Below are 15,288 nucleotides of genomic sequence, written 5' to 3' on the forward strand. Positions count from 1 at the left end.
CATGATCAGCGTGTTGTGCAGACAGACGGCGGCCATTCCACTGTTCAAAAGCCGCGCCTCCCTGTCTGTGATAGGCGAAACACTCAATTTCCCAGCAGTCAGTGTTCCGCCTATCACGGACATCCGCTCATCCTCATACTACGGACGAGGATGAGAGGATGTCCGTGATAGGCGGAACACTGACTGCTGGGAAATTGAGTGTTCCGCCTATCACAGACAGGGAGGCGCGGCTTTTGAACAGTGGAATGGCCGCCGTCTGTCACAGACGAGGAGGAGAGGTGCGGCTTTTGAATCCTGGCATGTTTTTATGACATGCTGATACATGCTGATCGGTGCAAAATGGCACACAATGGCACACGGAGCTGCAGAAGGACACAGAGGCTGCAGATTGGCACACGGAGGCATGCACAGGACACAGGTAGGCTGCAATGGACACAGGGAGGTACACAGGGAGGTACACAGGGAGGTATGCAGCTGCAGATGGGCATTGTTGACCCTCTTTTCCACTCTTTTAAGCTGTAACAGTAGCTGCTGCATGTCTCATCTTCGGCTTATACACGAGTCAATAATTTTTCCCGGTTTTTTGTGGTAAATTAGGGGCCTTGGCTTATATTCGGATCGACCTATACTCGAGTATATACGGTAGCTTGTAGACATGGCAACACAAGTCATATTATAATTGAATGTTATTAAAAATTACCTTTCCTTTTCAATCTGCAACCGCTGTAATTTTTTATAAATGCAATACAATATGGCTACGTGGAGTTGTTCTGTACTGACCACGCCCCAGAAACATCATTTCCTGCTTGTGTGATTGGCTCGCCAATTTTCCCAGAAGTCTACACTAAGATACAAGTCAGATTTCAGGCATCCCCTGCAACAAAAATGTCAGTTTTGGTGAGATACTTCCAATAGGAACACATCTAAAGGGATGCAGGCCCAGCAGATTTCCTCATTAGTAGTCTCGGCTGCCACAGCTGACTGATAATTATGAAAACACTCCCATTAGACCCACTGAGCACAGAGGTACAGGCAAACACACATGGATTTCTTCAGAATAACAAAAGGTAGGAATCTGCAACAAAGGTTGTTATAATCCTTGCAATGCACATAGATCACCCAATGGGGAATGTTTTTTTTCTCAACAAAAGTAGAGTTACACTTTAACTAATAGAGTTGATGGCATGATTTTGGGCATATACTGTGATTTATATCTGCTGGACATAAATCGGTATGCAAGATCAAATAAACAAATATTTAAGTATAGTGCAGTTTGTTCTTTTATCTCCTGATTTTTTGTATATTCAAGTAATTCTACATCCAATACGTTTCCTTTTAGTCCAGGAGTAGAGAATAACTGTAAGTTGTTTTTTTTTTGTTTTTAGAGAGACTTCTCTTTAATTTTTGTCCTGTATCTACTGCAGGAAATGCCTTGTAAGTAGAAAAATTACCCTTTTAGGGCTCATTCATATTGACATCTTGGGGGCAGTTAAGCCCAGTGTTACCACCCCTGAGTGCTCACCTAAACACAGAAATTCAGCCTCTGAGGGTCATTTGTGATGCTTTGCAGCAAAATGGCATGTCTCATTCAAGTGAATGGGGCCATGCTGTAAATGCCTTGCAACCATGTGTAATGAATGCATACAGTTGAGGCATAGTGGATCAGCATTTTGAGGATGCAATATGTTTGCCAGCCTGTCACTGGTTGTTAAGGACACTGTTGGTGTCAGTTGACAGTGGGCAGAATCTGTAGCCAATAGCAGGCTGTCTATTGCTTGTAGATCAGCCCACTGCCTATTGTCAATCACAAGAGCAGACCTGATTGGGAACTAGTGTCTGAATCCAGATCAGGGTCTGCCCACCCAGCTTTACAAATCCTCCGCTGCAATGCCATCTGTGTGACATCTGCAGAAGCAGGGAGGAAGGTCAGCTGCACTGAGGATGGGTGTCCGCATGGACACTCGAGTCTCAGTGCTCCTTGGCACACGGTGTGTGTCTCAGGGCGATCTCCTAAAGGCAGCAGCATAACCTAGGGTTGCCACCTGTCCAGGATTCACATGGACAGTCCAGGTTTTGAATCATGTGTCCAGGTTTCAGTCTGCCTGAAACCTGAACACATTATCTAGACAGGGCTGTGGCTTCCCAAGTAACCAAGATAATCGCATAAAAATGTGTTGACATCCTGGAGCTGTGAGCGGCTGTCTGGGGGCAGGTTTCGCATCACTGGGGGGCGGGGAAATGATGTCAGCAGGAGCAATTTGGTCACATGATCTGTTCACGCAGCACACTATGCATGCTGCATTACTACTATCCCTGGGCAACCTAAAGGTGTCCCAGGTCTTTTATAATACTATAGTGTATAGAACAAGAAAAAAAAAATGCCCTGCATCATTAAAATTTTCCGGTTTTGGCGCATAGAAAAGGTGGCAACCCTCGCATAACTCCATGTACTTCTACTCCCAAGAATAGGGTTTTAAGATAAGTCTAAAAAAGAGAAGCCAGGTTAAAGGTGCTGGAGGAGCAGGGATCACCTAATGCATTCCAAGCAACTGCTAATGAGCTCCTGATCTGTTCCTTTGCTGGTTATCTTCAAATTGCTGCAGATTGTCAGTTGGTAGGATAAATAAGGGCATGCAAAAAATTCCCAAAACAAGACAAAACCATATTTACGTGGCAATTCTGCGTTCCCAAATGACCTTAAGTGCACAACATGGTTTAATATTTGTTTGGCATCCCCTGTCAGCATGTACTAAATCCAGATACTTTCTACAGGAACATTTGTACATCCCTTCATTCCACACCTTGCATTACTCGATCTGCTTGTATTATTGTCAGGCTGGAAAACTCCCACAGCCACTTCAGGGCAGGGAATTGGAAGTGCTTTATGAACTCCCTTGGTAATTCCTGAGTCAGGAAAAAACTCTTACATTTTGCACAGAAGTGAATAGAGGTCTGGATTAAGCTGTCAGAACATGTGAAAAAAAGTAGAAGAAAAACATAATAGCAGCCAAGAAATTACCTGAGCGTGTCTCTACATCCGCACTGTTTGTGTATATGTCATTAGATCATGTTTGCTGTAAAGTCTTTTCCTCTTAAATTTGAAGGGGGAGCACAATGTATTTTTAAACCTCTGGTGCTTTTGCCAGATACTCCGCAGAACTTTACGTTAGGGTTGTCCTATAGTAAAAGATACAGTGCCCATGAAGAGTATTGGGAATGGACTTCTTGCTGGTAGCCATGTTGTCTTATCTGTCTACAGTTCTCTATTGAGAACTATGGGCAGAAAATTGTATCACTGAAAATAAAATTATAGAAAACAAACGCTAGAAATTTGTTTTGGTTTTTGTTTTCTTTTTTAGGTGAAGAAACCTTGCATATCACTTCTGTTAAAAAAATAAAAAGCTTCCCCATCAGCTAGCAATTTCTATAGTTAATTTATACAGATTCTTATATAGCTAAATCAAATTACGCAGCACTTACACATATATGTTGTACGTTCACATCAGTCCCTGCCCTCAAGGAGTTTACAATCTAAGGTCCCTAAATCACATCCATACACATACTAGGGCCAGTTTAGATAGGAGCCAATTAACCAACCAGAATGTCTTTGGAGTGTGGGAGGAAACCGCAGTACCCAAAGGAAACCCACATGGGCACAGGGAGAAGATGCAAATTCCAGGCAGGTGGTGCCTTTGTTGGGATTCGAACCGACAACCCTAGTGCTGCTAAGCAGAAGTACTAACCAGATAGTCACTGTGTTGCTATTATTATTTTTGGTGTACAGTGCCTGCAGCCCAGTGCACTGAACATTCCCCGCATCTGTAAACTGCCCATACACTGTTACCTTTTTGGGGGCTAAATGAAATAAATTGACCGATTTCTCCATCTACACAAATGGGGTGGCTGGAGGAATCCTCCCTGCTGGGACATTGTATTCTGACAGTGAATACACTGATCAGTGGCTACATGCTCTGATTAATTAAAGTTTTCTAACATGTCCCTTTAACCGAAGCTGATCAAACAGTTGACTTCTGTCGAACAGGGGAGGCTACACATTGAACTAAGTTTGGCTGGTCCCTGCTGAAACGGATGAATTTTGACTGGTGTATGGCAAGCTAAAGATGTCGAGAATGGAGCAGGTGCCGGTACAATGTAACTTCTGTGAAACCATAAGCTTCCAGTGCAATAAAATGTTGGTGCGTACCACATTAACGAAACATATAAACAGACCTGATACAGGTCTATGCCACCCTTGCCATTTTCTATTTCAAAGTGAAATAGAAACTGGCCCAGGTTTCATACCTAATTAACAAAGGGATTGCGGCAGCTTTTAATATTGTACCCTGTATATAGGATGTGAGCTGTCTGTTGGTACCCTGGAAGACAGCTCACGTGCCTCTCTCTGCTGGTGCAGTGAACACACTACCTGAGCAGAGATTGCATATAGGCAGGGGAAGCTAGACTTCTAACACTGGTAAAAACAGGGTAGGGGTGGCAGAAGGGACAGTTCCAGCACTAGTGCTCTCTGTGCTATGTCTGGCTTAGGAGGGGGGCGCAGGTTTTTTGCCTGTGCCACTCTTTTTTAGTTCCTCCCTGTTTCTAAACACACCCCCAGTTTGGTGAATAGACAAGGAAAAAGCAGCATCAGGTCATGCCTCTGCTGTTTTCTTACTGAACATGTGTATTCAGCTAAGCCTGATTAGCTGCTAGTGGTGACCTTCTGTCTCCCAGTCTGAGCACTACTGTAAAGAAGATTAAGGGAAGCTGGATTCCAACAAACTAAGATTAGTTGAATGTAAAATAACTGGCGCTTTCTATTTCTTACCAGAGTTTGCCTTTGACATTTTTTAAGCATTTCAAAGTCATTATATCCCTTCTCCTTTCCTGGTATAATGTGAAAAGGGAAGTTTAGTTGGACTCATAAAAGATTAATGGGGCATGTGAACAGTCTCTGTGGCGTTTGCCTAGCGTACGATTATTAAAAGTTAAGTAGCCAGGATTACACTTTCCAATTAATCTGAAATAAATTAAAATTAAATGAAAAAGAATGCAAGTGGCATACTTCCATGGGCCTACAGTGTGGTATTTTTCGGTTTCTTGGCCAAAGCACCATGAAAAAAAATAATATCTCTGAAATTCCAGAGAAAGATTAATTTTACCCGGTTTTTGGCCTTGTCTATGACAATATTGCTCATAAGCTTCTATTCTGATGTTGCAGTTCATAATAAGATAAAATTGCTAGCTTTCTTAGTATCTAGCATTAAATTTCAAGTCTGTATTAGGAAAAAATTCAGCAAGTCCTGCTTTAAGCTCCAAGTGGGGTTAATGTTTTTCTTTTGCTTATCGCAGACGTTAATAGGATACCATATTCTCCCCAAAAATTGAAATAGCAGGTTCCTGCAAAAGAAGAGGTATTTTACTTCCTTCTCCAGAGGTCTCTTTTTTTTATCTCCTCTCTGTTGAATGTTTCAGACTCCATAATCATTTCATTTTACACTTCTACGCATTCCAAAAAGTCCTGCAAGCAGCAGCATCTTTGGGGTGGGTTGGGAGCACTCCCAAAATGCCCTGCCCATTGCAGTGAATGGGCAGCGCCTTAAAAGCGCTTTGAAAGCACAGCGAAACTGGACATTTTACCCTTTTTATGGGGTAAAAACCATTCCACTAGTGGCCAAAAAGCGTTGCAAGAGCGCCAGTAAAACAGCGCTAAAGCGACGCTCAGGCATCCCAGTGTGAAAGTAGCCTTAGTGACGCAAGGGTTGGAGGAAGGAACCACAGCATGTATCAGGGGTCCAGGCATCCAACACTCCCAGGAGCAAACAATCCTGAAGAGGCTGCAGTGCTTGAACAGAGAGCAGACACAGACCACCAGAGAGGTAAATATCATGCCTGTTCTTTTTCTGGGACCTGCCATTAAGCATTTAAAAATGTTAACTGAAGTGCCACACCACTGCTAAAGAGTCCCGGTATGACTTTATTTCAATAAAAGGGGGAAGATATCAAAAGAGCATCCAATGCTTTCAGGGGTCCAACTAACTTTATCAGGGCTTGAGATTAAAAACAATGTGAATAGAGATCCTCTGGGGCATAGAAGCCGCCAGCCCGGGAACCAGATTACTTACATCAACATTAACATTTTAAAGTGATTGTAAAGGGTCCTATATTTTTTCTGGGGTCTCCCAGCGGTACTCCTGGCTCCTCCTCCGCATCGAGTGCCCCCACAGAGAGCCGTATTCCATGGGTGCACTCGTGCGGGCGTGCTCCCGAGTCCTGCTGCTGTGTCCATTGACACAGACAGCAGGACTCGGCTCTGCCCCTCGCCTCCTGTGCCACTTGATTTATTTGACAGCAGTGGGAGCCAATGGCTCCTGCTGCTATCAATCTATCCAAAGAGGACCTGAGCCAGCAGTTGGAGCTGCTGGGCTTGTTCTCGTTGCTGGAAAGATCGGGTGTTCAGGTAAATAAAAGGGGGGGTTCTGGGGGGCTGCTGCACCACAAAAGGGTTTTCACCTTAATGCATAGAATGCATTAAGGTGAAAAACCTTGAGTCTTTACAACTCCTTTAAGATAACAATACCAAAAAGACAACCTTACGGGTCCAGATCTATTTTTCCAGTTTCCTCAATTAAGTGTTTTAAAGCAGACCTGTAATCTGAAAACAAACTTCAATCTTCAATCTTGTGTCCAGGCTTTGCCAGTTGCTTGCAGCCCTTGTGAGGACACATCTGTGCAGTATCGATATAATATAAGTCAGATCTGAGCATAGCATAGGGTGATTGCTGCTGTTTGGAGACAGAGGCCTGTCAGGATAGCTGGGTGTTCCTAACAGGACTGGGAAAGTAAAGAGAGCCATGTGGGCCTGTGAGACCAAGAGGGGATCTTAGAGGTCGAGAAAGTTGAGGTGGTTAGCAAGTCCAGGGGGGCTGAAGGAAGTCTGGATGTTTCTGGAAGAGCAAACAAATGTGGGGGTGGGTGGAGAACCCTTTTTGGAGGCCAGAAGTGGGCCCATGCAGTGAGGTACTGCAATCTAAGCCAGAAGACCCTGAAAAGCCCATGTGTTTTTTTTTTTGTTTGTTTTTTTTTTACCTTTTTTTCCTCTGGATCAACTGTGAGTATAGGATAGTGAATATGGATGTTTTCTAAGTATGTGTGTGTGTGTTTTTTTTTTTCTATGATGGTTGAACTGGATGGACTTGTGTCTTTTTCAACTAGATTACTATGTAAGCAAACAGAGCAGAGATACTACAGACCAGAGAGTCAGGTGGCTCTGTGTTTTAAGTTAATGATTTTGCTGAGTGAACCTTAAACCCATGCTGCCTGTTCCCCACCAGCTCTTACACTAAGAACTGAGTGATCAAACACCAGTGATCGCTCAGTTTTTACTGCTTCATGAGTAGAGAGCTGGTGACTGTCAGTCACCAGCTCTCTGCTCTGCCCCCACGTTTACTGAAATTCTGGGTTGTAGAGGGGGTGGGAACAGCTGAACCAGGCTCTCAACAGCTCACAAGAGGCTGAACCAGGTGCCAGTCCAGGCATCTGGGTGAATCCCGACCACATGATCATGATCTTTCCCCAACCTGGACCGGCTCTGTGACGTCAGCCAACAGTGGGTTTCAGCCCGCTGTCTGATGAAAACGGGTCGCAGGAGTGCAGAACGGACTGCAGTCCTGTGATCCACAGAAGTACAGCCAAACTAGCTTTGGCTATGCTTCCCGTTTAAATACAGCACCATATCCACTATTCAAAGGAGTTCTCCTTTTAGTGGGACACATTATTCCAAAGTCATCATAAAATACATACATTTTTCACTTAATTTTTTAGAAGACAAAAAAACAAAAAAAAAGACCCGACAACAGGTCTGGAACACCCAACATACTCTGAATACTGTCAGAGATTGTTTGTATTGGTTGTTTGTTCAGACTCTGGCAGACAATGCAAAGTTGGGCTAATAACTAAAGTAATCCATACACATTCCACGGCATATCGCTGTCAATCCGGAGCCTAATCCTATTAGCCACACCTTTTTTATTCAGGGTTCAATATTATGCTGAACACTTTGACACACAATGATCATTTGCCAGCATGCAGGAAACTGTCTGGCGCCGGCAGAGGAATCACTCCAGCGTGTCACTCCATACCTGGAGGCTAGGAGGTATATTATAAGAATGTAGATAGATCAGAGTGTCAGCGTGGTGCTTGTGGCTGCAGGGTGTGTATTTTTAGACTTCTCGGCCAGGTGTGTTTTTCTTTGTCAGTTAAAAAAATGCAGGCGCGTATCCCAGCGACAACGCAACCTATTGTTTTACATGTCTACTGTACCTTCCTGCATGGCTGGTGATGGTAAAGCCAAACTGTGTTTAAAATATGACATGTCCATTATTTTCTGAATTTAATAGATGGGGAGGCCCGCAGTAGTCAATGGCATCGCAGCAAAATGCATAGGACATACATTTAGATGTGTTGGCAACAGGTATTAACAAGCCTTAATCAATGGCTGCTAGCCATATCGACTCCATATTCTGAATTTGTGCATCCCTGTGTGGGCAAACATGTCCCCGGCACGGGCGTACACCTATAGTACACCTGTGTGACGAGACCTTAAGGAAAAATGATGTTTGCCAAAGTAACTGGCCAAATGTATGTTTTTATTTTGTAATGTATTCTAGAAGCATAGAGGTATTTGGTTACTATAAGGGAAATCCATGTGTTCCTGTAGTTTGTATTTTGGTGCAATGGGGGTTATTTACGGAAGGCAAATCCACTTTGCACTACAAGTGCAAACTACAAGTGCAAAGTGCACTTGAAATTGCACTGACAGTGCACTTGAAAGTGCAGTCGCTGTAGATCCGGGGGGGACATGCAAGCAAACTAAAAAAAAAAACAGCATTTTGGTTTGCACATGATTGGATGATAAAATCAGCAGAGCTTCCCCTCATTTCAGATCCACCCCTTAGATTTACAGCAACTCCACTTCCAAGATTGTAAGCTCTTCTGAGCAGGGCCCTCTTAATCGTCTTGTATTTTATTGTATTGTAACTGTATTGTCTCCTTTTTATATTGTAAAGTGCTGCGTAAATTGCTGGCGCTATATAAATCTTGAATAATAATAATAATAAGTGCAATTTCAAGTGCACTTTGTAGTGCAAAGTGAATTTTCCTTTCGTAAATAACCCCCAATGTCTTGTTTTCTGACTGTTATCGATCAAAAGCATAAAAACATATGGCAGTGATGCCAAACCTTGCATCACCCATGATGATCAACTACTCTGCAGAGTGCATGAGCATCATGGGAAATGTAGTTCCAAAACATCTGGGGTGCCAAGGTTTGCCATCATGGACATATGGTATTTTGTTGCTGGTCTGAAGGGTGTATTATGGGCTAGGGATGAGCTTGGGTCTGGTCCAAACCTAGAAAGAAACTTTCTGTACCAGGCTAATCAGCAACGGGCAGGGGATTCCCCACCCACCCCCCCCCCCCCTTCCCCACATATGCAGGTACACAAAGGGGCAAGGATGCTCGTGACCTCATTGACTTAATATGGCCACATGTCATTGACCTACAGTAATACATTGACCATGTGGCCTTTTTAGGTCAATGATGTTACAGACATTCCTTATGTACATGCAATTAGGAATTCTCCATCTTGAGCTGACTGGCCTGGTGCTGACAGCTTCTTTCCAGGTTTTGACCAAACCCACGCTCATCCCTATTAAAGACCGTTTTTCCCCAAAAAATTGTCCAGTGCATTGGACCAATAATTAAATTATAAGTAAAAAAAAAAATTTTTTATAGTATTGGGTAAAGTGGGAAAGCATTAGTACTCTTGTTGGGTCTTTACTTCCATCTTGGGCTTGAGAGAGACACCCTCACTTCCTGTCCTGTTGACGAATTCATCAGATGGGCGTATTAGAAAATCTGCAACATGGACACAGACAGCCTTGCTGTTTGGAGTTCTCCTTTCCTGTCTGGTAAAATGGTGTTGGCAGGGCAGGAAGTGAGAGGAAATCTCCCTAAAGTTCATCACATCTGATTGTATAATCTACCAACAAGTATGTAGTGCAAGGACCTTCCTGACTGTATGCAAGTTGGTTGGATAGTTTAGGTAGGTCTACATATTAGATCGTTTTGGTAGATCTAAAGCTGATCATACAGAGGCAGAGAAAATGTGGTGAGTCTCATCGGCACCCGGATACTAGTAAAAAACCTGACCGGGTTTTTAACCCTTCTCCAAGTCCAAAACTAAGAAAATTAATTGTCTGGACATATATTTTAAAAATTCCACAAGAGATTTGGGAGGTGTTGGAGGTATGGGTTTGAGCAGTATTTGTGACCCTCAGCTTTGCTGTTGGATGCCTCCATTGTGTTCTGGCAGGAGGTGAACTTTGAACGGAATCATCTTATCACATCATCTGATTCATGCCCTGATCCTTCTAAGTACAATTTTTCCCTCTGTCAGTTACTAGTGACACTACAAATCCTCTTTCCGGAGGAAGATAAACAAATCGGTCATGCACATCTCACCTTTTTATTGATTAGGATCCAGAAACATATTTCTTGTATGGTGAGCGCTCAGATAAGATTATTTTTCATCATTCATCTATCAAAGCAGATTTTACGTTACAAAGATCACAGAGAACTGAGCTATGTCACGGCCAGCTGGCAGACAAATAGGGCATGTCTAATTAACGGTTTGTCTTTAAACTTCGAATTTCAAAAGATACACATGTTATAGTGCAACTAATCAAAGTCTAACATGGAACAAAAAGTCTCAGCGTGACTGCTTAGGACCTTGAAGGGACAAGCTCGTGCTGGAGTTCTGCAGTCCACAAAAAGGATTTAAAGGTCCCCGGTGTCAGCTGCTCAATACCCATTTCACAGCTGTATTTGTGCGCAGATGAATTCCATAGCAGTGTGTGATGTTGCTGATATAAAGGTACACTCCAGCCAAAATTGTGCATGTAAAGTGGAACTAAACCCATCAATTTAAAGGAGAAGTACAGCCAAAGCTCATTTGCCTGTACTTCTCCCGTTCATTGTGCACTCCTGTGCCCCCGTTTTCAGCAGACAGCAGGCTGAAGCCCGCTGTCAGGTGACGTCACAGAGCCGGGCCAGGCTCGGCAAAGATCGGGAACATATAGTCAGAATCCGCCCACATGCCTGGATCGGCACTCGTCTCAGCGAGTTTCTGCGAGGCTGAGATGGCCGTTCCTGCCACCCACAGCCCAGCCGTCCAGTGAGTGCGGACAGCAACTAGATAAGTATGATTCTAACATTTTAAAAAATTCCATACTTCCCTTTTAACCAAAAATAGTTACATTCAAGGTATGCTGTGAATAATGACTGTCAAAGTTGTCAAGCCATCAAATGGTTGGTGTCATAACTGATCACATGTGCAGCACCATGGCAACTGCCGATCAATCAGAGGCTAAAATGGCAGCCTCCTTGGCTGTAAAGGATAGAAGGGTTTAGTTCTGCTTTAAACTGACTGATAGAGCTGAGGTGTTGTCACAGGACTGGTTTCAGCAATGACAGCTCCGGTGCCTGATATAGAGAGTATAGCATTCCATGGATTAAAATAATAGTAGGGGTTAGGTTAAAATAAACATTTCCAAAGGGGAATATGGGGGCTTCCATTGCTAAGCTCCTTCTGACAATCCTAGTTGCTTGGCTGTTATACTGATGCTCCTTACTTTTTAAATCAATGATCTGGAGAGGTCAGACCAGCAAAGTCAGAGTAGTCAAACGTCCTTATTTTTGGACCCATTTAGAGTTAGTAGCTTATCCACTTCAGCCCCGGAAGAATTTGCCCCCTTCATGACCAGGCCATTTTTGGCGATACGGCACTGGGTAGTTTTTTTAACTGAAAATTGCGCGGTCATGCGACATTGTCCACAAACAAAATTGATGTATTTTTTTTCCCACAAATAGAGCTTTCTTTTGGTGGTATTTGATCAGCTGAAAAAAAACAACATTTTTTACTTTTTGATATAATAAATATCCCCAAAAAACAAAAACAAATTTCTTCATCAGTTTAGGCCAATATGAGTATTCTTCTACATATTTTTGGTAAACAAAATCACAATAAGTGTATATTGTTGGATTTTTGCAAAAGTTAAGGCGTCTACAAAATAGCGGATATACGCATGCCATTTTTATTAATTAATTAATTATTATTATTTTTTTTCTACTAATAATGGTGGCGATCTGCGATTTCTATCAGGACTGCGTCATTGCGGCGGACAGATCGGACACGTTTGACACTTTTTTGGGACCATTGACATTTATACAGCGATCAGTGCTATAAATAGCCACTGATTACTGTATAAATATCACAGGCAGGGAAGGGGTTAACACTAGAAGGTCGATTAAGGGATTAAATGTGTTCCCTAGGGAGGTGTTCCTAACTGTGGGGGGGAGTGCAGAGAGATCGCTCTTACTGATCACAAGGCACAGCAGATCTCTCTCTACTTCCCTGACAGAATGGGGATCTGTCTGTTTACATTGACAGATCCCTGTTCTGTTTCTCTCAGGAGCAATCGCGGCTGCCGGCCATGCCCGCGCTTCCTATACCTCTTAAAGCGACTGACCTACACCTACGGTGGTTTGCGCCTGCTGGACAGCAAGAGGTTAAATGGTATTAACTTTTTGCAGCCAGATTGGGATAACACCTACTTTATATTTGTTACGTGTTCTCATTCTCATAGCATAATTTAAAAAATTACTGCTTACATTTTAAAGGTTATTCTAAAGGCAATTTTTTTTTTTTTATATATAGATTTGGATAGAGTGGAGAGGGATTAGAACACCTGTCAGTTTTTATGAATGTCTGTGCACCCATTAGTGAGATCCACCCTCTCTGTCTGTCCTGTTTACCATTATCATTGAGAGTGAAAGTGAAATAAAATCCCTAAGTTTGGGTTGTCCCCAAAAAAGAAATAGAGGGAAAATCTTCCAATAGGGACACTAGTCTTGGGGACCCTGTGGGCCCCCAAGAAATTCCCTTGTTTGCAGGGATTTCCTTTCACTTCCTTTTTGGCTATAAGACAAGAAGTGAAAGGAAATCTCTGAAATGGGACACACATGGTGAAAAAAAAAATATAACCTTCCCTTACTCTATCCAAAATGAAAAAAAAAAAGTTTTGCCTATAATTCTACTTTAGGTGCTTTTTGCTTGCTTAAAGATCCTGCAATGGTCCCCTATGTTATTTTAACTCCTTGCTGCCTGTACACATATATGCAGCCTCACTGAAGTGGGCCTTCTATCGTGGGGTCGCAAATGTGCATACATGTGTTTGTGCTGGAAGTGCGGAGTAATGTGTGTAGTTAAAGCGGGAGTCCGCCGGGACTCCGCGTTTTTTTTTTTTTTTTTAAAGTCAGCAGCTACAAATACTGCAGCTGCTGACTTTTAAAATAGTGACACTTACCTGTCCAGCGCGCCCGCGATGTCGGCACCCGAAGTCGATCTCTAGATCGACACTCGAGTGCTGCCGCCGCCATCTTGGGTATGGGAATCAGGAAATGGAGCCTTTCGGCTTCATTTCCCGGTTCCCTACTGCCCATGCGCGAGCCGCGCTGCGCAATGAGGACGGTCCCCGCTGCCTCTGGGATCTGTGTGTTTCCCAGCAGGCAGCGGGGCACTTGCGGAAGGGGGCGGGCACTTGCGGAAAGGGGCGTAATGTACGCCCCTTTCCGCAGAGAGCTAGCCCGGAAGTGGGTGCAGTTACCTGGATTATCCAGGTAACTGCACCCCCCTCCCCCCTGAAAGGTGCCAATTGTGGCGCCGGAGGGGGGGAGGAATCCGATGAGCGGAAGGTCCATTTTAGGGTGGACCTCCGCTTTAATGCTGTGTAAATGGAAGCATGTAACAGGCATATAGTGGGGGTTTCTCAAATTTGACTGCAAAAGTAGAAATATTGTAATTGTGTTGTCTCCCCCTATACATTGTAAAGCGCTGTTGGCACTATATAAATCATGTATAACAATAATAATAACTTAGTAACCAGCATTGTTAAATGGTAACCAACATGTTTCTCCAGGAAAGTTTCCTTTAAGGGTTTTGGGGTTTAAATTAAAGCCTAAGTGCAGCCAAAATGAAAAAATAAAAATAAAATAAGAAATCAGCACAAGGGACATAACTTACAGCCAGTAAGATGTGTCTCTTGTGCTGATGCCTCTTCTTTTAGGTGAAATCTTCTTCTGTTCCTGTACCCCCTGACCCATGCCGCTGTAATCTTCTGGTGTGGTGAGGATTATAAGAACTAAGGGGCTGGCACAGGCTCTCATTAAGAGTGCCTGGCTATACCCACCCTTTCCTCCCAGCTCTGCCATTTCTAGAAGCCTAATACAGCTTCTGTGAGTGTTCCTTATGCTGGTACCATAGCCATACTATAGGTTCCTTCAATGACAAGCGATCTATGAATGGAGGGCAGGTGGATGATTGAATGGTCTGCCTCCTCCATTCGTAGATCTTAGGATTCTGCTTCATTAAATCCAAGCTTTACAGATCTAAACTTCATTGTATGCTTTGAGACAACTAGCACTGTTTAGATTTAGCACACATTGATCGATTAGATCAATTTTGAATGCTGTTTTTATTATGCAGGTACAAAAGCTTCCATACAGTATATCTAATTGTATCTCTGTATTTTGCTATATGTCTGCCTATACGTCAATCTATGTGTCCAGCTATAATAAGACAAGTTGAGTCATATTGGCAGTTTTCTTTTCTTCTATTTAAACTTGCTTTTATGATTGTCACAGGAGGAAATAAGTTGAAGAATCAGCACTTTCGTCTGAATTGGGCCTGGATTTCAATAGAAAAGGAGTACTATGTGGTGAATGAAGATGCCAAACATTTAGAGATCATCTTGAGGCGTAGAGGGTACCTGGGGGAAACCTCCTTTGTCGGTAAGTTGTTAAAATTCCTATCGATTCCATATTGCTCATTGAAATAATAACCATTTGATGCTAAAACAATTGCCAATTTTATATTATCACCAGAGGGTCTGTTGTAGAATGGAATTACAAAACTTCCTTGCAGCTCCGATGTTATGCAACCGTTTCCTCTCTTTCTCTATGGACTTTATTATGGTGTCCAAGGATGACCATAAATAGCGAGATTCCTGTAGCAGTGCACCCAATTAAAAAAAATAATTTGATAAAGAGGACTATGAAGGAATACGGAGCAATGAGTGCTTTCAGCTGTGCTCACTATTTTTTTCTACAGATTTTTCAAGTTGTTGGAAAATTTCTGAATGAGTGGGCAACTGGCCTTTTTTTCTAAGCTG

General features: G+C 43.0%; 1 protein-coding gene across 1 annotated transcript in view; it reads left to right on the forward strand.

Moving 5' to 3' along the window:
- FREM2 (FRAS1 related extracellular matrix 2) overlaps positions 1-15,288 on the forward strand; it is a 257,581-nt gene that overhangs the window by 89,028 nt on the left and 153,265 nt on the right. The window contains exon 3 of the mRNA XM_077484182.1: positions 14,762-14,908. Coding sequence (XP_077340308.1) covers positions 14,762-14,908 — 147 coding nt within the window. The remainder of the gene's footprint in view (positions 1-14,761; positions 14,909-15,288) is intronic.

The sequence above is a fragment of the Lithobates pipiens genome, unplaced genomic scaffold (assembly GCF_037356315.1).
Source record: "Lithobates pipiens isolate NorthernLeopardFrog02 unplaced genomic scaffold, aLitPip1_a1.2 Scaffold_16, whole genome shotgun sequence".
NCBI lineage: Eukaryota > Metazoa > Chordata > Amphibia > Anura > Ranidae > Lithobates > Lithobates pipiens.